General features: G+C 43.6%; 1 protein-coding gene across 2 annotated transcripts in view; it reads left to right on the forward strand.

Moving 5' to 3' along the window:
- Nucleotides 1-2901: 2901 nt before the first annotated feature.
- The window catches only part of GPM6B (glycoprotein M6B), a 154755-nt gene continuing 135284 nt past the window's right edge, over nt 2902-22372 (forward strand). For both annotated transcript variants that reach the window (XM_084844174.1, XM_084844176.1), the window contains exon 1: nt 2902-3015. In XM_084844174.1, the coding sequence (XP_084700300.1) occupies nt 3012-3015 (4 nt within the window). In that variant the 5' untranslated portion in view covers nt 2902-3011. The remainder of the gene's footprint in view (nt 3016-22372) is intronic.

Here is a 22372-nt window from a genome sequence, read left to right on the forward strand (position 1 = left end):
AAGCTGCTTCATACTGAGTCAGAGCCTTGGTCCATCTAGCCCAGTATTGTCGTCACTGACTGGCAGCAGCTCTTCAGGGTTACAAGCAGGATTCTTTTCAGCCCTACCAGGATATGCCAGGAATTTAACCACAGACCTTCTGCATGCAAAACATGTGCACTACCACTAAACTACAGTCCTTCCCCTTTAGGGAGTAGAATATAAGAACTGCCCTACTGGGTCATACCAAAATTTCAGCCAAGCACCAGTTGTTAGTCAGAAATCTCTTTGCTGAGATTGATAGCCATCCTAACTGTTTGTCCTCACCATGTGATAACTGAAGAAACAGCCTCTAAACAAGGTTTTCCCATTCTTAGCTATGAAAGCTGTATCATTTCTTTATTAGATTTAATACCCTACCTTTTATGCTTACATTAATGAGTATCAATTAATACACCAAAATGATCAGCTATAAAATATAAAACCTAGCAGATAAAATAGTTATAAAACTAGCCCTAAAATCGTTGAAAAGCTGACATAAAAATGTCTTTAGGGTTCTCCTAAAAACTTAGATCATGGCATCTGGCCCCATCACTTCCTGGCATATAGAAGGGGAAGAAATGGAAGCAGTGACAGATTTTACTTTCTTGGGCTCCAAGATCACCGCAGACGGTGACTGTAGCCATGAAATTACAAGACGCTTGCTTCTTGGGAGTAAAGCTATGGCAAACCTAGACAGCATAGTAAGAAGCAGAGACATCACCTTGTCGACAAAGGTTTGTGTAATCAAAGCTATGGTTTTCCCAGTAGGAACATATGGCTGTGAGAGCTGGACTATGAGGAAGGCTGAGCACCGAAGAATGGATGCTTTCGAACTGTGGTGCTGGAGAAGACTCTTACGAGTCCCCTGGACTGCAAGGAGGTCAAATCAGTCCATCCTAAAGGAAATCAACCCTGACTGCTCATTGAAAAGACTGAAGCTGAAGCTCAAATATTTTGGCCACCTAATGTGAAGAGAAAACTCCCTGGAAAAGACCCTGATGCTGGGAAAGATTGAAGGCAAAAGGAGAAGGGAACAGCAGAGGATGAGATGGCTAGATAGCATCACCAATGCAGTGAATATGAACTTGAGCACGCTCCGGGAGAGTGGAGGACAGGAAGGCCTGGCATGCTATGGTCCATGGGGTCACGAAGAGTCAGACACGACTTAACGACTGAACAACAACAACAACAAAACCAATAGAAAGGGGGGCATATGTTTCTTCCTAGGGAAAGAGTTCCAAATAACAGGGCCACCATAGAAAAGGCCTCTCTGTGGTACTCACCAGCCTAATAACTCTTGCTGAAGGGCCAGAGAGCAGAACTTCAGAAACCAATCGCAAGGCTTGATTTAAGTGCCCTTCAGATAAGCTGGTCACAAACTGTCTAGGACTTTAAAGGCTAACATCAGTACCTTAAATTGGACCCAGAAAGGAATAGGCAGACAATGTAGCTGATGCAGAATAGGTGTAATATGCTCTGAATGCCTAGCTCCTACAAGTGTTATTGCTGCCACATTCCACACCAGTGGAAGTTTCTGAACCATCTTTAAGGGCACAATACAGGAATCTAACCTGGACTTAACCAAAGCATGTGTTAGAGGAAAGTTCCACTTTCTCTAGATAAGGTTGCACAGCTGGCTACTGCTGACCCCTGTGAATCCAGAAACATTCCCAAGCTGTGTATTTCCCATATTTTATGTACCTTTCCCTGAGACCAAGCCTCAATAATAAACCGAGTACTGACTTCAGACTAGAGAAAACATGCATAGGAATTTTGACCATCTGTGCTCATGTCCCTCACATTCCATGTTCAGTTATTTTCCTCCCACCCTTATGATTCTTTATCCCAAGCACTTTATTTATCTATTACATTTATATTTTGCCTTTCCTCCCAGATGTACACGGCGAGGAACATGATTCTTTCCCCCTCCGCCATTTTATTCTCACAACAACCTTGTAACGTTGTTAGGACGAGAGAAAGTGATTGACCATTGGCCCAAGGTCACCCATTACGCTTCATGGCTGAGAGGAGGTTTGAAGCTGGGTCTCCCGAGTCCCAGCCCACTACTCCCCAGCCCAGCCTTTCCTAAGCAGTTGCTCTCCAGATGTTGTGGACTTCAGTTCCCATCAGCCCCACCTACCAGGGCCAATGGGCAGGACTGCTGGGTTGTTGTTGTTCAGTCGTTCAGTCGTGTCCGACTCTTCGTGACCCCATGGACCATAGCACGCCAGGCCTTCCTGTCCTGCACTCTCTCCCGGAGCGTGCTCAGGTTCATATTCACTGCTGGGTATGGTAGTGCAAAACGTCTGGAGGGCATCAGGTTGGGAAAGGCTGTCCTGGCACCTACACCATTTGCAATGCCTTCCCTGGCTGGCCTCCTGTGCTTATAACGGGCAGAAATCCAACCGGCATCGCTTTTCCTAGCATAGAGCTGCAGCGACGGGGCAGGCTGCAGCTGCCTGCTGGCCACGGGGCTGCCACCCCGGCAGGGCTCGCCTCTCCTCTCCTCTCCTCTCCTCTGCGAATGTGCGCAGGCTGCTCTTGAAGGCGCGCGCCCCTTTGCGCTACCACAGGACCAAGCGGGAGCTCTTTCCCGCGCAGCAGCGAGAGCCCGTGCGCTGCCAGGCGGGTCGAGCCACGACGTGCGCCGGCTGGCGGGGGGGGGCACGCAAACAGCCTCGCGCGTTCCCGCTGCTCACAGAGGCGCAAAGGGCGGGCCGCCAGCGCCTCAGGAGCCCGGGGGGCGGCGGGCGCTTGCGTCCCCTCGCTCGCCTCTCTGGGGCTGCTCGGTGCAGGCCCCGCCCCCGTTGCCGGAGCACGCCCGGAGCGGCCGGGAGAGGGAGGGCGGGTCGCAGCCAAGCGCCGCTCGGAGGAGGCGCCGAGGCGGCTCGTCCTTCGAGAACGCCGGCCGTCCGCGGACGGTGTCCTTACTCGAAACCCGGGAAAGCCAACCCTGAAAGGCAGCGGAGCGCCGCCACCTGCGCGAGGCCATGGGTAAGCGAAGCGCGGCGGCCGCGGCTTGCGCGGCGCTGCCCTAGGCTATCTCTCCCGCTGCTGAATTCCTCCCGCCGCCTTCTCTAAACGAAACGGTGCCTCCGGCAGCCTCAGGGGCCAGCGCTGATGAGCAGGACACAGAGTTGGCATTTTCGAGGTCCTGCAACAGAGCCGGCCGCTTGAGCCGCGCATCCTCCGACTTGGAGAGCCTCCTCCTTGTTGCAGATAGGGCTGGGCGACGGGTGGGATGAGGAAGGCACTCTGCACATGTTCGGTGGTGCCCTGTTATGTGCACTGGTCTTTAATTCTGGCTAATTCTTATGAGGGCTTTAATCGTGGTGAGTCCTAATAGCTTGGAGTTTTAGGGATGTAGGAGTCCTTAAGGGGGTGCTGTGTGAGGCACCCAAGTGGAAAGTGGTGGTGGTGGGGACTCGAGGAACCTAGAAAATGCGGGGTGGGGAAAAGAGAGAAGACGCAAGAGCACTTAGCTGTCAAGAAGACCACCAATCTTAATATTGCAGAAGACCTTAATATTGCAGAAGACGGAGCAAGGGCAGGTTTTAGCCCTGCTTCCTGCAGATTTCCCTGCAGTCAGGGGATTCTTGTGTCCTGCTTAAAGCTTACAATGCAAAGCAGTCTGGGGGAAGACCAGCGTGGGCTATGTGGTTTGTTGGTGCATGAATTTGAATCTATAGTAATGCTCTGCTCCTGTGTGTATAGTTCCCATACACTTTCTGCACCCTTCTTTTTGTGCGTGCGCACAGCTTTTTAAAAAAAAGAAAAGAAAAAGCGGATCTAATCTGTCTGTACATTCTTCAGTTTGGAATGGTGGTTTGGAAAGGGATGGTGAGATGACTGAAGAGGAAAGCCATAAGTAAATCTCTTCACCTTGTTGAAACCTCCAATACAATGTCAGCTTTTCAAAATAATTTTGTCCGCCAAACACAACTAAAAGTGTATGCTTGGCTATAAGTCATCTGTCTAGGCTTGTGTATTTGTTGTGGCTTGTTTGTATTTAATTAAGCAAGCTTTAAGTCAATCATTTGATCTGCTCTGAAAGTCATGGACCTTCTGGGTGTCCTTGCGAGAAGGTTTGCAGTTAGTTCTTTGTGCAAATGAACCCCCCCCCCATTTTTTCCTCTTGTATTTGAAAACAATATTTAACTATCATTAAAGCTCTCGAGTTATTAAAATAACTATGCACTGGAGCTCAGCCTTTTTACAGTTGAAAGAATATGGCAAAGATTTTACTAATGTATTCCAGCTGTAGACTGGCTTTTTACAAAATCCCAGGGATTTGTCAGATGTAATTGTGAGAATTAGCCATGATACAGGTTCTTGGTGACACGCCTACACACTTAATACTTGTATAGTCAGCAAAAACTGGTTAATGTGCTGTCAGAGACAGTGCTTTGGTGTATGTGGTCATAAAATAAGTAGCTATAGCATGCAAGATGTGATGACTGACTTGTATTAATTGCTAATAGCACTTATTGAGTGAGGGTCCACTCTTTTTGAGTGGGGTCTGGAGAAAGTGAGTCACACCTAGTCAGCCTTCATGGGGATAGAAATGGTGTATTAGACATAACTTTCTGAGGAGCTGTGAATGATAGTTGTTCTACACCTTAACTTACATTTACGGCCAGTAAATTCATGATATATTATTGTGCTCAGAGTTTCATAAGTATCCTAACTGGAATTTCTGCAGGAGATTTTTTTAATGTAATCTTTTCTCTTTTAACTGTGGTTACTTCTTTAAACAAAGCAAAATCTGGTTAACTGTGTAAGACTTGAACTGTAGAAGCAATTGTGATTCATTTTAAAATGGATTTCTGGAGAGTGGTGATATTCATAAGAACAGTAAATTAAGAATAGACGTAATAAGCAAAATCAAAAAAGTTGATTCAGAGTTCTATAAACTTTATTTCATGGCTATTTGCTTGATCATAATTATCCTTGTTTTCTTTCCAGTAAGAATATTAGCTTCTTCCTCCTAAACTATTTTGGCCTTATAAACTTTAATATGTACAAGATGTTTGATCTTGAAATAATTGGAATTCAGCACACAGATGGATCTCTGACTAACTATTGTATAGTTTGCTTACCATAAGCCCCTTTAGTTTACAAGGTTAAAATTAATTCCATTAGCTCTTGGGAAAAGCAGAGGTTTAAACATGAAAGAGAGCTTTATACACCTCTTAGGCTGCAATCCTATACATACTTACTTAGGAGTAAGTCCTCTTGAACTCAGTGGGACTTAATTCTGAGTAGACGTGCATAGGCTTGTGCTGTTAAAGAGACAACCCAGCTGCTCAGTTTTCACTTTATATTAGCCAATGAACCTTATCAACAGAAGGCTTCTATTTATCAGTTCATATCCCTGTGTTAGTATGCACATCCTGATGTTTGTGGTGTGCATCTGGGTTTAATTTAAATTCTATAGCTATGTGGTCTTGGTTAGCCAAAGCCAAAAGGGAAACTAGATTAGTTCTTGTGCATGTACAATGTCAAATTAGCTGACATCTGCACACTGGTTTTTTGCTTCCACAATTTCTTGTGCTTTGAGAATAAAAATTAGGCTCCTGAATTATGATGTTTACTCAATTAAAAAAAAAAAGAAAAAAGAAAATATGTCTGTGCTAACCTTGGCAAACAATGGATGCAATATCAATCCCAGTTAAGTCAATGGCAATATTGCCAATTACATTAAATGAGCTGCATTACACCTGCTACCCTTGATCTAGCTTGAATTATGCCCACTGAGTGGCTCTGGATGGCGGATGCTAATTTTCACCTGTATAAAAACACATACCCAGCTACTTCAGTGGAGCCTGGATGAGCATTGTGGTTCAGGTCCATGCATGCATCCAGATATATATATGAACATTGGCTGGGTGCACAGAAGGCTCACTGCTTTTGGCTTTGTCAAGTGCGCGGTCACAGACAGTTTATTCTGGAGTTCATTTAAGACATCCTTAATAACTTTTAAAAATTGTTTATCATGCTAAAACTATTTCTGTTCATTCATCAAAGATTGTTGTCAGCAATCTTTGAGTAGCATTTGCTTCTTTGCAGCTGTCAGAGCAGAAACAGACAACTTAAAAAAACAAAACAAAACTCTACACCTTAGGAGTATTGAACTGCAGTGAAAGGTCAGAAAATGGCTGCTAGACAACACCTACCTGTTTCAGTGATATGCTTTTTTTTGTCTAAAACTGAAAGTAGGCAAACATATGCATGTTTACTTGGAAGTAAGTCCATTATGTTCATAGGGTTTACTTAAAGGAAATTGTGCATAGGATTGCAACCTAAGAACCCAGAATTATTTTATTTTTTTATTGGCAGCCTCTGATACCTGCTTAATTGCTTCTGTACAGGGTTGGAAATTGATTAATTGTTATGGAATTTGGAAGACCATTTGTTCTATTAAGATGCATTAAGGCAGTAAAAAATTAAGACTTTAAATGTTTATTACTCACTAAATTAAATCAAGGGGCTAGAGCAATATTGAAGAATATTGATTAAAATGTAGGGAGCAAAAGAATAAAATCAAGATGATAAGACAAGGCTAGAAACAGATGTAAAATGTTTCCTATAGTAGCTTTAGATATTGCGATGTTTTCAACTTACACTTGTTCAATATCATTTGGGCTAAATGTTTAAAGAATTTTTTATATGAACATCTTTCAGGGAAAAAAAATTAACTCCTCAAAGCTATCTAAAAGAGAACCATTCTCCCAGAAATGGTTTGTGTATATGACAAATGTGGAATAAGGTTTTGGGAGAGCTCGACTGCCAACTAAATATTCTAACTTTTTCTTCTATCAGGGTTGTTGACAAAGCCAAACTAGATGTGATGCTAAATGCATTACTTGAAGTTTCATTTTTCTAAAAAATAGTATATAGTGGCTGCAGGATGGGGGATTTTTGTCAGGAACATGGCACATAAGGAGGGGCATTAACACTTCCCTTCTCTGCTCCTGTCCTGATAAAAATCTCCCTGCCTTCCTCATGACTACTATTAGCCAGGGGCGGGAATACCCGACAACACATCATGGGTTATTTGAGGGTTGTTTAACCCTCAAACAGCCCCTGCCACCTGGGTTAGGACGACACGACAAACCATGGAGTTGAATATTCAAAATGGCCACCAGCATGTGCTGCAGCCCACCGGGACTTAAACAAAGCCACGGTGGGATGTAGTGATCAGGTGAACCAGGTCATAGACTGTTCAGTAGGGTCCTGATAAGCATCCTGAAGCATCCTAAATAATAAGCATCCTGAAGCACATCTTAACCACATTGTCTATGCATGTGGAAGGCTGCATCCTGTTGGTTTGGGACAATGACATCCTCAGTAATGCTTCCCTTAAGAGACGTCCTGTTCCTAAGTATGCCTAGTTGTGTTGTCACAATTCAGAAAGAAAAGTCTGGTTCCTCCATTTCATAGGGCCTAGATGTTTGCAACTCCCTTGTGTTTTATTTAAATTTTTAGTTATTTGTAGTTTCTGGAATTTGGGCATAGTTAGGTATCTGTTGTTGTTGAGTAGATTGGGCTAAGGTTGCTGTACATCCTGGAAGAGGTGAATTTTAAGCCAGCTATCTTGCTCTCGAAAAGATGTAAATGTCTGCTTTGACATTTGATAAAGAACAAAGATACACAATAAGTTTTAACATTGAGTTTTGGTAGATATTTCAATCCGATCATGGGTTCATATTTCTTGTAGACATTTCTGTTTGCTCTGGATTCTCTACTTGTTGCAATGTGGAGGAGGAGGAAGCTATTGCAGCTAGTGTTTCCAGCTGCTGACCTGGAGACTATTACTGTTGTTTTGACAGTTCTAGGTCAGATAAGCAGAATTGAGAACAGTGCTACAGTGTTCTACTTGCCTGCCTGCCCACTGTGGGGCAAAGCTGGAGTAGCAGTAATGTCATAGAATCATAGTATCATAGAATAGTAGAGTTGGAAGGGGTCTATAAGACCATCGAGTCCAGCCCCCTGCTCAATGCAGGAATCTAAGTTAAAGCATCCCTGACAAATGGCTGTCCAGCCTCATCTTGAATGCCTCCAGTGTGGGAGAGCCCACCACCTCCCTAGGTAATTGGATCCATTGTTGTATTGCTCTAACAGTCAGGAAGTTTTTCCTGATGTTCAGCCGGAATCTGGCTTCCTGTAACTTGAGCCCATGATTCCATGTCCTGCACTCTGGGATGATGGAGAAGAGATCCTGGCCTTCCTCTCTGTGACAACCTTTCAAGTACTTGAAGAGTGCTATCATATCTCCCCTCAGTATTCTCTTCTCAGGGCTAAACATGCCCAGTTCTTTCAGTCTCTCCCCATAGGGCTTTGTTTCCAGTGCCCTGATCATCTTTGTTGCCCTCCTCTGAACCTTCCTTCCTAAAGTGTGGCACCCAGAACTGGACACAGTACTCCGGATGAGGCCTAACCAGTGCTGAGTAGAGGGGAACTAGTACTTCACATGATTTAGAAGCTATACTTCTATTAATGCAGCCCAAAATAGCATTTGCCTTTTTTGCAGCCACATCACATTGTTGGCTCACAGAAGAGGGTGAATGTGAAGAGCCGCCAGAGGTCACCATACAGTCCTCCATGTTCTCCTGGTTGCCCAGCAACAGAAACAATTTGGGACTAGTTGAGCAGAGGGGTGAAGGATAAGGACAAGGACTCTTTAAATGGCCCAAGGACTCTGCGGGAGAAAGAGAAGGTGGGATAGGAGCAGAAGATAAAAGGCTGAATGCTGGAAGCAGGGGAGGGGTGGGCGAGAAGGAGGGTGAAGCAAGAGCAAAGAGGTTCAGGAAGAGTGGCTGGAGGAAGCAACAGGAAAAGAACAAAGACCAGAAAGGCACTGACTGGCTCACCAGGAGGATTTAAAGAGACAGCCAAAAGGAACCACAAAAACAATAAGGGAAAGAAGTGAGATAAACAGAGGTGCAGAAGGAGCTGAAGTAGATGACTGGATGCTAGGAACAATAGGAGAGGCCTCTGAGAGCCTTCAGACATTCATTCTGATCCTGCAGCTACTTACCAGCATAGCTTTGTAGCATCACCAGAATTCATCCTGACCCTGCAGCTACTTATGTGGTTGATTCTGTCCTGTAACAAGGGTTAATAAAGTGATGTAGTTATGACATTCACTGTGTCATGTCATTCCTTTAGTATGGAAGGAGGGATATATAACATGCCTCAGCCATGGAGGGGGCACACAGTCTGACAGGAAGTAGACAGACTGTCCAGCACAGGGAGAGAAACATTCAGATATGCCATTACTCTTAAAAGACCTAACCTTTGCACAAGGAGGAACTGGCTCTTTTAGAACAAAAGTTCACCACAAAATATTTTCATATTGAGGTTTAGACTTAGTCTTTTCCCCCTGCAAGGGTGGGAGGACCTACTGAAATGGTTCACCCTTGGAGACGAATGGATTCTGAAGGTCTCTGGGGGATTTCCTGCTGGTACAGCTGGCATTCCTGTTGAAGCCCTGGTCACTCTGAGATGAGCTGGCCAACTGACATGATCACCCCCAAGTGCCCTCTCCTTCTGAGGAGAACCCGGGCAGTTCCTTGGTATACACCTGAGCTGAGGGCAATGAAGCAAGACAGGAGACTGCTAGAATGCAGGTGGAGAAAGACTTGTGCTGAGTCTGAGAGAACATAAGTTATGGCTCACTCTCAAGTGTATTCTGTGATGGTGATGAGAGAATTATTTTCTGCCACCATTGCATCTTCCCAGTGCTGTCCATTGGAGCTTTTCTGAGTCATTAGAGGCATGCTAAAATCTGGCCCTGAGAGAGAGAGGGTGGTACCCACCGTAGCCTGTCTTGACAAGTTTGCATGACACTTTGAAGATAACGTCACTTGCTTCTGTCACAGCGTAGACTCCAGTTAGTGCAGCTACTTTGTTTTATAATATTCGTGTTTGGCAAAATTCATACAAATGTTTAATGGTACCCTAAATAAATGTTCATCAGCAGACTACGCTAAGGGATCAGAAAACTAACAGATACTGTTCAGTTACGGTAAGTGTTGGATTGTAGCCTGAACTTAATTCAAGAGAAACAATAATATAAAAGGCAGTGCATACTGTGCTACAAAGACATTCCCAAGGGATGGGACTAGGCATCCTGACAGGAGCTTCAGCACCCAACATGGCTTTTCGTGACTGTGCGCACACCTGGTTTGGAAGTTAACAACTAGAGAATCTTGTAATTGGCTAATAAACTTCTGTCTGCTTTTGACTAAATCGGATGGATTTGCTGGATCTCATGGTTGTTGTCTGAATAAAGCAGCCTTCCCCAACTTGGTGCCCTCCAGATGTTTTGAACGAATGTCTAGCAGCCCTAACCAGCATGGCCAATGGTCAGGAGTGCTGAGAATTGTAGCCCCAAATGTCTGGAGAGTACCAGGTTGGGGAAGGCTGGAATAAGGGACCATAGAAGCCACCATATCATTTTGATGTACTGTCCTTCTTAAGTCCTTATATTTCCCACAGGGTTCCCTGAACTGCTGTTGAACCAACATCCAGAGTTTGGGGCTAGTATTACACCAGCCTTGTTCCCTGTAGACTTCTTCTGTGACTCCTCAAGGTTAGAACGGGAAGCAGAAACCTATTTAGTAATGTTTTATTCTTTGTTTCATGTTTACAAACACCTTACAAGCCTGCCTGGGTTTTAAGATCCTCAGGAGAGGCCTTTCTCTCTGTCTTGCCACCATAAAAAGCACATTTGGTGGGAATGTAAGAGAAGGCCTTCTTGGTGGCAGCTCACAGGCCATGGAGTTCCCTGCTAAGGGAGGCAAGGCTAGCTCCATTTTTATTGTCTGCTAACCGGCAACAACATTTTTATTTAGGCAGGGTTTTGGTTGTTATCTGTCTTGCCTGCTGGATTCATTTTTTAACTGGAGTGTGCTGTTTCTTATCTTTTAGCTGGTGTACTTTTAATGTATTTTTAACTGATTGTTTTAATGTGGATATGTTTTAATTATGTAACATTTTATTTGTATTTTACAGTTGTTAGCTGCCTTGGGCACTATTTTTAGTAGAAAAGGGGGATATAAATAAAATAAAAAGTAAAAAGGTTGGAGGGAGAGAATTGCCAGTGGGACACTGCTTCCTGTAATGTGTGCACCCTTTCATGACAGAGAATTGTACAACACAGTTCCTCCCTCTAAAACAGGTGTGAGGAACTGATGTTCCCCAGCCCAGATCTGGCCCACTGTTAAATTTCATCTGACCTGAAGCAAAGGGCATTTCCCAAGCAGCATCAGCAGCAGTTATCATGGCTGTCCACCCACGCACTTGATCTTTGGTTATGTGCCTGTGCTCCCCACCTTCTTTCTCTGGGCTTGCAGGTCACGGCATCCTCTCAGTCAGATCCTGGGAGCTCAGCACCTGCCTCTTCTGAAGTCAGGACTATTTCTCAGGAAGAGAGAAGGCAGAGACTCTTCCCACAGTTTGGACTCTCTCTTCTTTTTCCTGCTTCAGCTATGGCTACTGAAAAGGACCCAACCAGGGCCATAGCTTGACAGGAGAAGCAGCAGCAGTGATGGCCTCTCCTTCCATTCTTCCTTCCTTCACTGCCTCCCTCTTCCCAGAACTGCTCTGCCTTCATCCTTTGCCACCTCCCAGAGGATACAAAAGGCACAGGTAGTGGAATGGAAGAGGAACTGTGGTCCAGGTAGGCCTGAGAAAGAATCCTGCTTGAAACCCTGGAGAGCTGCTGCCCGTCAGTGTCGACAGTACTGGGCTAGATGGGCCAATGCTGTGACTCAGTTACCTGGTTTGCACAATCACCATGGGTTAAATAAGCCCTGGTGGTGGGTGCTGAGTGCCATTTGCCAAATCAGCCACCCAACAACAGCCCATGGGTTATTTGCGGGTTGTTTTCCCCTGATGCTGGGAAAGATTGAAGGCAAAAGGAAAAGGGGATGGCAGAGGATGAGATGGCTAGATAGCATCACTGATGCAATGAATATGAACTTGAGTACACTCCGGGAGAGAGCGGAGGGCAGGAAGGCCTGGCGTGCTATGGTCCATGAGATCACGAAGAGTCGGACACAACTTAATAACTGAACAACAACTCCCCTCCAATAAGCCATGGTGAGCGAGTTCAGATGACACAACAAGCTGCACCCAGGCAGGTGAGTAGTGAAATGGCACCTGGCATGTGCTCTGGCTTAAACAACCCACCATGGCTTGCTTGCTTGCTTATTTATTTATTTCATTTCATTTCTATACTGCTCAATAGTTGAAGCTCTCTAGACGGTTCACAAAAAGTAAAAACAAAGAGCACACAATAAAACAATATAAAATATATAAAACATTATAACCACAGTATAACAATATAACCAGAATAAAACCTAGCAGCAATGCAGAGATGTAAAATACAGATTTAAAACAGCAAAGCTAAAAGTCTAGAAAGCTAAAATGCCTGGGAAAATAAAAAGGTCTTCACCTGGCTCCAGAAGGAATACAGTGTAGGTGCCAGGTGAACCTCACTGGGGAGCTCATTCCAAAGCCAGGGTGCCGCAGCAGAAAAAGACCTCCTCCTGGTAGTCACCCGCCTCACTTCCTTTGGTGGGGGCTCATGGAGAAGGGCCTCTGAAGATCTTAAGGTCTGGGCAGGCACATATGGGAGGAGGCGATCCTTCAGATAACCTGGCTCCAAGCCGTTAAGGGCTTTGAATGTTAATACCAGCACTTTGAATTAGGCCTGGAAAAGGACTGGCATAATATGAGTTTGTTGGCCAGTCCCTGTTAACAATCTTGCTGCCCTATTTTGGACCAGCTGAAGGTTCCAGACCAGTTTCAAAGGCATTGCAGTAATCCAGACAAGACGTTATCAGAGCATGGATAACTGTAGCTAGGCTATCTCTGTCCAGTTAAGGGCATAGTTGATATACCAGCCTAAGCTGATAAAAAGTGCTCTGTGCCACTGAGTTCACCTGTGTCTCAAGTGACAGTTCTGGATCCAAGAGCACCTCCAACCTGATCCTTTAGGGGGAATGCAACCCCCTCCAGAACAGGTTGAATATCACCTAGCCGGGCAGACGAACCACCCACTAACAGTACCTCCGTCTTGTCTGGATTGAGTTTCAGTTTATTGGCCCTCATCCAGTCCATTACTGTGCCCAGGCACTGATTCAGAACAGCCTCTGCCTCACCTGGTTTTGATGAGAAAGAGAGGTAGAGCTGGGTGTCATCTGCATATTGATGGCACCTCAGCCCACACCTCCGGATAACCTCCCCCAGCGGTTTCATGTAGATGTTAAGCAGCATGGGGGATAAAATAGAGCCCTGTGGAACCACATGGCACAATTGCCATGGCACAGAGCAATAATCCCCCAGCACCACCTTCTGGAATCGGCCATCCAAGTAGGAGCGGAACCACTGCAGTGCAGTGCCTCCAGCTCCCAACCCAGACAACCTATCCAGAAGGATACCATGGCCGATGGTATCGAAAGCCACTGAGAGGTCCAGGAGAATCAACAGGGCTGCACTCCCCCTGTCCCTCTCCCAGCAGAGGTTATCCCACAGGGCGACCAAGGCAGTTTCCATTCCAAAACCAGGCCTGAAGCCCGATTGAAATGGATCTAGATAATCCGTTTCATTCAAGAGTGCCTGAAGCTGTTCTGCAACCTTGCCCAGGAAGGGGATGTTGGCCAATGGCCTATAATTGTTAATGGCCTCCGGGTTATTTATTTAACCCATGGTGATGGCCCAGTATAAGGCAGCTTCCTATGTTCCTAGTACTAGCCAAGAATCCTTTCTCTAGTGCTGTCAAAAGCCTCACTGGCTAGTGTGTTCTTCTCTCTAGGAACCAGCCATGTGTAAAGTACACTAGGATAGCCAAACCCTGCTTAACCAGCCTGCTGTGACAGCAGCAGCTTGCCAGGGATATGGAAGGGAAAGATGGAAGGGAAAAGAGCTGCTATTTCCACATTTTTCCTTGAGGCTGGGCTCCTGTGCCTTTAAGTAGCTGTATGATAGGCAGAAAATGGAGAGGTGAAGCTTTCCTCCAGTAATGCAACATCATCCTAGGAAAAGGGTCACCAGTTTCATTTTGATTAGTCCTGTTCCAATGGGGAGAGATGGCAACTCTCTACTAAATACATAGAGCAATCCTTTGGCTCTTGACCTGAACACAGTGAAAGACTATCTACCAAAACCTATACATTTAGATGTTTAGATCTCACCCCCACCAAACGGGTAGCTGTGTTAGTCTGTTATAGCAAAAACAATGAAGAATCTTGTGGTACTTTAAATACTAACAATTTATTATGGCATAGGCTTTCATGGACTACAGTCCTCTTGTTGTCTTACCCTATTTTATTGTTTGAGCCACCTTGAGAGCTATTTGTTCTATAAATGAAATAAATAAACACACATACAACAAGGAGGGGGAGGTGATAAAGGAAGTTGCAGCTTCTATATTTCTGCTTTTTTCTTGATTGATTCCACCCCACACCCCCTGTTTTTTGAGCCAAGAGCCTGTGATAGAGAAAAGATTCCCCAACTCTGTTGTCAAGCAAGCACTGCTATAGGATGATCTTGTGCCAGGGGAATAACTGGATCTGGCTGCCTGTAAACTGTTCATGTGTTCTTAACTTCCCCTTTTCCCACCTCCTTTTTCAGACTAAACCCTGTTACATGCATGAGAAACAATCTTGTAGCCAGATTCCTTGGCAAGAGAGCTACTACACTGAATAGGTCTTGAACCAGCAGAACACTGAGGTTTTCATGAGAGAGGAGGAAATGAACAGGCCAGTTCTTCTCCTTCCCCCACCCAGACACCCCTTTTAAAGGACATAGCTAGAGAATACTGAAGGAAAGCTGATTATACAAACATCAGCTCTGTGCATTACAGTCTCCTCTCCTGAGAAGATTAATGCCACTATGTTTTTTAAAGAGAAGATGACACCGTTTTAAGCAACCATTTGAAAAGGTAACTTCAAAAGAATCAGCTACATTTTATTTATATATTTACTTAAAATATTTCTTAATCACTCTTCATTGAAAGGATTCCAGGATAGTGTACAACCGTGCAGAGGGAAAAAACCCTATTCATATAAATACAGTACAATAAAAACAACAGAACAACTCTGTAGACCTTTTCCCACACTAATACTCATAGTGGGATTTAGACTGTTGATGAGAAGTTGTGTTAGTTACTCACTCCACACACAGATGTTCAAGAACATACTTTTGACTGTCTGGAGTAAGGGCTTCTATGTGCAATTTAAAATGGGAAAAGAAAGACAAATGTGTTTGTGTTTAAACTCTGCTTTCTTCTTCTGAACAGCTGGAGGCAAATCCTGAAAGAAAACCAGCCCTCTTTCTTCCTATTCAGCTGCACATTTTGTCCAGACGGGATTAAAAACCCTTTGTGAGACACAGTAATGGTCAAATCTGATTAGTATTGGTCATTATAGCTGGCTACATTTCAACTGTGGGATCCTTTGGCCCATTCCACTCTTAAAGCCTCTGTTTTCATATGTGTTACTTTTCGGATTGACATGAAAATATTAATTTGTCTACCCTTACCAAAAAAACACAGTAATCTTGAAGTTTTATTTCCTTTTTATTCCAGTTCCTCCAGATATCATCTGAACAATAACACAGTTTGAATTTCTTTCACATAGAAACATATAGGTGTTACAGAAATTGAGAGTACTAAAGAGTAATTCGACTGAGCATTCACATGTTCTCATCTGGTGAAGATACCAAACATATTTTTTTTACCTGTTTTTCCATGTTTAAACTACAACACTTCTGAGTCTATTTGTACAATGTAGTGAATCATGATACCTTTTAAAGATAAGGATGGAAATACACTGGTCTGCAGTGTTTTATATTAGGAAGAGATTGTAAACTCTCTCTGATAAACTGTTCCTTAAATAATCCATTCTAGTTAACACAACTCTACATTACAGGTTGTTTTAGCATTAATATATATCATTGCCCTTTTAACTTTGTGGTGATTTATTGCTTCATTACTTACTGGTGGATCATGCTGATAAAAATTTGTGAAGTACTGAAGAATTCTACACTTTGTTTCCTAACGTTCTTAAATTGAGGGCTTCTCCACATGGAGCTTTTATCCTGCTATTGGGTTTGGTTACTCACAGATGTTTGTGGGCCCTTTACATGACACCGTCAACCTCCAGAGTGTCTCCTGCACTAAATGACCTTTGTCCCATTTTTCAAAAGATCAGAGATAATGAGCTGTCAAATTACAGTGTGTTGAGTTTCAGTGAAAAAAGGAAATCCCACAATAAGAGGAGCTAGACCACAGTGTCATCTAGTGGCTGTATAATGAAACATATAGAACACACAGATGGGGGGGGGGAACGGGGGGGGGAAGGAAGTGCATGTAAAAGGAGCCCATTGTGAGCCTGCATTTAAAACAGAAGCAGGAAGCCCCAGTAAAGTTGTGTGATTTTAGGCTGGTGTAGAAATTCTCATTGTCTCAACTTCATTATGTTCTGTTCAGGCCTGATTTCTAAATTCACCTATCATGACAGCACTGTCACATGGGCACCTACCCCCTCGATCAGCCTTCCCCAATCTGGTGCCCTCCTGATGTTTTGGAGTTCAACTTCCATCATCTCCAGTCAGCATAACCAATGGCAGGGATGATGGGAGTTACAGTTCAAAACTTATGATGGGCACCAGTGTGGGGAAGGTTGCGTGAATTGTTCTGTTCATCTTGTGAATTTCTGGATCTCAACTCAGTCTATGCAGAGCTAAGGCAGGTCATCCAAGGAATTCCTTGCCTGGAGCTGGGGTCAATTTCACCTTTCTCTCATTTCTGCTAGACCCTGGGAAGGAATGTGTGTATAGATCAAGAGTGAAGAAAACGTACTGTGTACGTGTATCCCTTTTATTACTCTTGGAGAGGCTGAAAATGAGAGGAGTGGCGGTGAAGTATATTGCACTTCTTAAGACAGTAGTGGTGTGAAACCTTGAGTGCTACCTCCACTGCTTAACTCCATGCAGACTATAGCGGTACAGTAATGTTGGTGGTCAGGTTGTCTGTTGCCTAGATGTTCCATTTTAGACATTGATTTATACAGTGGTCCTTAGGCAACATTCAATGGAACACATCAGTTATTCTAAAGATAAACAGACAAAGAATTGTAAATACTTGTCCAAACAGATCATAGTCATATAAATACCTCTTTATTTTATTTATGCAGACATGAATCATCATGCACGTTTGAAAGATAAGAGATGAATACAGGGCGGTAGAAAGTACTGGGTTCATGACCTTCATAGGACTATAATATTTCTCCTTAATTGTGATTTTTGTTTCCCAAGCATGTCATTTTAGAGACAGTTTATTTGGATATAAACAGGTGACCCAAATGAAATGTCAGCCATCTTTGAGTGTTGTCCTATAAAGCATGAAATTTGTGCAGGAATTCTCAAGAGAGTTTAACTGTAAAGTGCAATCTAAAAGTGATTTTGTTAACTTAGAGAGCAATCCAGACAGAGTCTGGGGACCATAGGATATTTTGGATTCCTGGATCTGAGGCTGGAGACAGTGCTCCAACTTTGGTCCCAGAGTCTGAGTTCCCCGCCCCTTCCCCCTTCCCCTTAGAACTGGCATGGAGAGAACTGCACTGGCTGCTTCTACGAGCTTGCAAACGCAAGCTCGGAGAGGAAGGAAAGGGGGCGGCTCTGTGGGTGGACAGGGGAGGAGGCAGGGGCGGCCAGCTTATGAGGAATTCTCCATCCACCCCAGCCTCCTTCTCTCCCATTCCACAGAGCCCCAGCTAGATGGGCAAAATCATCTGTCTAGCAAAAATGCAGGGTGAGAGGAGCTTCGAGGCGACGATCGCCTCTACACTCTTCCTGCCCTGCATTGGATGCCCGTCAGCCTCTGAGTTCGGAAACTGATGGGCATCCAGGTAGGATTGTGCCTTTATGTGATACGAATATGAAACATTCGCCTTCTCCAGTACAAACCTGTGTGATCGTTAAGATCATAGGAGGAGGCATTGCTTGTTGTACCATGGCCTGCAGATTGCGATCTTGCAGTAGTGAGGAAGCAGGCCTATTCCATGGAATGACCCCCCCCCCCCCGGTAGCATGCTTGAGCATGCTTTAGGTGCCAGCAGTCGCATGCTTTAGGTGTGAACTAAAGACCCATTTCTTTATCTAGGCCTTCCCTGAGTGAGTGTACTGCCCAGTCTGTTTTTTTTTTTTTAATTATGGTGTTGTATTGGTTTTAATTGGTTTTAATATTTTAGTAATGCTTTATATAAATGTTATGTGTACAAGAAATGTATTCTTGTAAACTGCTTAGAGATTTTTTTAAGTATAGTCGGTGGTTTATTATTATTATTTGAGTAAAACAAATGTGTATAATTTTTTCTTCTTCTTCAAGCCAGAATTAAAATGGCTGTTTTTCTCTTTAGTGCCACTCTCAAAATTACGTTGTCCCTTCTTGAAGAAAATACTTTATCAATACAAATCTTTATTGCCATCAGAATGAACCAATGTTCATATTGGTCGCAAGTGAATAGTCTGTAAGTAAAGAAGATCAGGCTGTTTTCATATTAATAGCTACAAATAAACAGGAAAATTCACTGTAAGCCCTCCAGTAGAGATGTGTTTTTGTGATTTAAGTTTCATTTACAAACATGGCAGACGCCTTCAGCCAACTGGAAAGAAGTTATTACAAAGTGAAAAGTGGCCTGAATACCATTATTAGCTTGCTGACTCTTGCTTTTGAGCAAATAGTGCTTTAGCAATAGTGCATATGCTTAAAAGCTAAATAGTGGTTTTGCTGATGGGAATAACTTTGTTTATGTGTCAGCCTTGCACTTACTTGTGCAAGGGAGGCTGCTATGCATGTGGAAGTGGACCAGGATGTATTTGTTATTTATAACCAGGGGCTATTATATGTGTGCTCATGCAAGGAAAATATTATGGATGAAGCAGCCCTCGGACATAGTTTTTCTGAGTTACCCCTGGAGTCTCAGAACATGTGTGTCTGATATCTGAAGAAGCAAATATATATATAATTGCTTCCATTGTTTTGACTTAAATTCAAAGATTTGGCTTAAGGTAGCATTCCCATGAACAAAAATTTTAATGAAAATAGTGGCCTAGTTTTCTTATCCAGTCTTTGAAATTGGCCAATACCCCAGTACCAGAATAAGGGATGGCATGCCTTTTCTTCATGTGGACTTCATCACTACAGATATTTGCATTTAATTTTTAGACTCTCTACTGGAAAATACAGATTACTTTCAGAATCTTTTCAGAGTACCTTTCTGAGTGTCTCTTTTCCCCTGGAGTAGAATTTCTGCAAGGGCAGCAATCTATTCATCCACAAAATGGAATATTGTCACCTTCTACCCTTACAGTCAGAAAGTTGAAAAGCATAAATTTCAGTTTAAGATAAAGTGACTTACTACATTGCTTTATTAAAACAAAGAGCCTATTCTATACTGATGAAATTCTCTCGACGATTCCCAAGCCTTTATTTGCTATAGAAGTGCAAAGCAGCAAGGGGGATTTGAGGGGAGAAGTAGCAGGCGGCCGAGGGAGGGGGTCCTCTGCAATTCATCTCCCAGGCTGATGGTTTTCTCCAGCTGGAGATTCTGAGATGTGTTTGACAGTCAAAAGAAGTAGCCAAGGAAGGTGATCGTAGAGGATAAGTGGTAGCAGAGAACAGAAGGTGTGGACCACCTTCCACCAACTGCTTCTCCCCTGCAAATCCCTCGTCTGCTTTGATTTTGCACACTGATGGCACACTGATGATAAACATACGGTTGTGAATTCTGTGTTTGCCACCAATCATGTAGTTCTGCTACACCTAGTGTTTCTCTATAGCTAACTGGTTTTCCTGTGCCATCTTCTTTGAAGTATCATCAGCTACCATTTGTTTTAATAAGTACAACTTATACAGTAGCCTTCATATGATGCTTGAATAATTATGAGACAGAACTCTTTAACAAAGCAGGATTTACAAAATTCCTTAGAATTTCTAAATCTCCTACTTCAGAGTTTCTGTGCACTCACAGAACTCCAAAAGAAGCACTTGTGGTTGCGGCATGGTGGGGCTTGGGTGGATCAGTGATCCCACAGGCATTACAAATTAGTGGGTCGAGACACAGGTGTTGTCTGTGTGGAAGGCAGTCCAAAAATGTCCATTGCTTAGACATGGTGCAGCGACTTGCCGGGTTCATTTTCCTACATAGCTGTCATTGTTCCACTGTGGGGAAAATAATAAGTGGCTAGATAGTTGAGAAAAAAAAATCAGAAAGCACATCCAAATATGGATGTCTATCAGCATTACAATACTCTCAACTGGACAACTATCCACTTATAACTATGCACCACCAGAAGAATGCAGATCATAAAAAAGCAAAACATTTCCTTTAGTCCTGTAGCTGGCACTTTCCATCATGGTCTATGTGTGTGTATGCTTTCAGATCTAACTGTATTCTTTTTTCCTTCCTCAAATTGCATGTTTGCTTGTGTGTCAGGGCAAGGCAGCAAAATGGAATGTAAATTGTGGCACACAACCAGCATTTCTGTGCATACATTTTTTGTGCATATAAAATGCCAACATGCATGTGCCAGACTTCTGCCACATTATTGATCAGTTTTTGACCATGCTTTCTCAGGGTAAAAAAGCAACAGTCTTGATGTCTGTGGAATTCTTATGCACATTGGAGATTGTGGGGAGGCAAGTGGAGAAACTGTGGGAATAAAGAGACAGGTTTCTCACATTTCTACTAGTGATTTTGTGGGGCTTAGATATCAGCCAGCTGGTGGTCATAAGGGAGAAAAACAACTTAATTTTCCTCTGTGTAAAAAGTTGTCTGAAACACTGAGCTTCTACTTCTACTTCAAAAAAGTGATCTTCAGAGAGCTACTCATTGTTGTGAGTAGGAGACATTATATGGTTCCTACCCTATACAAGTCTCAGTCTCAGGCCTGTGGGCCAAATTTGGCCCACTGGGGCTCCCAATCCAAACCTCCAGGGTTTGCTGGGTAGCCACACCCTTTCCCTTGCTCCATCCCCTTTTTCTCGAATACCAGTCACCTGGTAGTTTTCCGGATTTTGCACAGTTTTTTCCCCATTCTAGAAGGTTAAAATGCCTCTCCCAAGGCTGAGTTACTGGCAGTAGGAGCTTTAAGCTAAAACATGCTGGTATTTTTTTACCCCTTTTGTATTTGACCCTGATCACCATTGGAATGTGGTCCCCAAGAGCTTGTCCAAAATGGAATTTGGCCCTTGGGCTGAAAGAGGTCCAATACCCCTGTTATACACTTACTAGCTCTTGCAATGTAACATTATAATCACAGCCACATGTGTGTATCCATTATTTCTCATGTTTATATCCCTCCCTTCCTCCAAGCAGCTCACAGCAAAATGCATGGGTGGGCGTTACCCTGTTTTATCCTCAAAACAACAATATGAAGGAGGTTGGGCTGAGTGTGTGTGTGTGTGTGTGTGACTGGCCCTAGGTTGTGCGAACTCTTGCATATCCCCTGCTTGCTAGAGTCACAAGACATGATGACAAGTTGGCTGTTGAATGTTCAGGATGGCCCCCACAGGTACCATGGCTCTTTATGGCTTAAATAAGCCATAATGAATGACAAGATGTCATGTCAACCCAGTGAGTAAGTAACTCTAAAAGTTAGTTGGTTGATAAGTTTTTACATCTGTCAAATGTAAGCCTTCTTTCTAACATCTCTTCTGAAGAGTTTCAGTTGAAAAGATCCTTCCTTGTACACTTGGGCTTAGCTCACTCCTGCTGAATGTGGTTGATAGTGAGAAACATATACATATTTCAACTGGTGCTATGGTCAACAGTGGCAACACCCTGGAGCTCTGGAAACTTTATACCATGGTACAATTTTTTATCTGGGGAATCTAGGGTAGCGGCAGCACACTCCTATTTGGATATGCATCATTGTTTCAGTACTGACCTATGGAAACACAAGAGCAGATGGGGTCCCAAGAAGAGCTACGTGGACAGACACAGCCCAGTCAGGCTTGCTGCAAGAATTTTATTGATGATAAACTCTATTTATGTATGGAAGCACTTGAGGATCTCCCCATGGTTCATCTCCTTCATGTCCACTCTGATTCTCCTATATCGCTTTGCCCCCAATAAGTCTTTATGGTTTATGAAGACAGCTGCATGAGGTTGGCCACAGAGAAAAATGGTTGCCACGCCAGTACTCTAAAGTATAAAGGGCACCATACTCAGCTGTTACCTTGATTACTAATATTTCAATCAGCTATTTAAATCTGAGCTTTCTCCTGTTTCAGCACATATTTGCTCCAGCCTTTCACAACATTTGGTATGGAGCT

The sequence above is a fragment of the Heloderma suspectum genome, chromosome 3, assembly GCF_057233095.1.
Source record: "Heloderma suspectum isolate Gila_16-S chromosome 3, 16-S_ref, whole genome shotgun sequence".
Lineage (NCBI taxonomy): Eukaryota > Metazoa > Chordata > Lepidosauria > Squamata > Helodermatidae > Heloderma > Heloderma suspectum.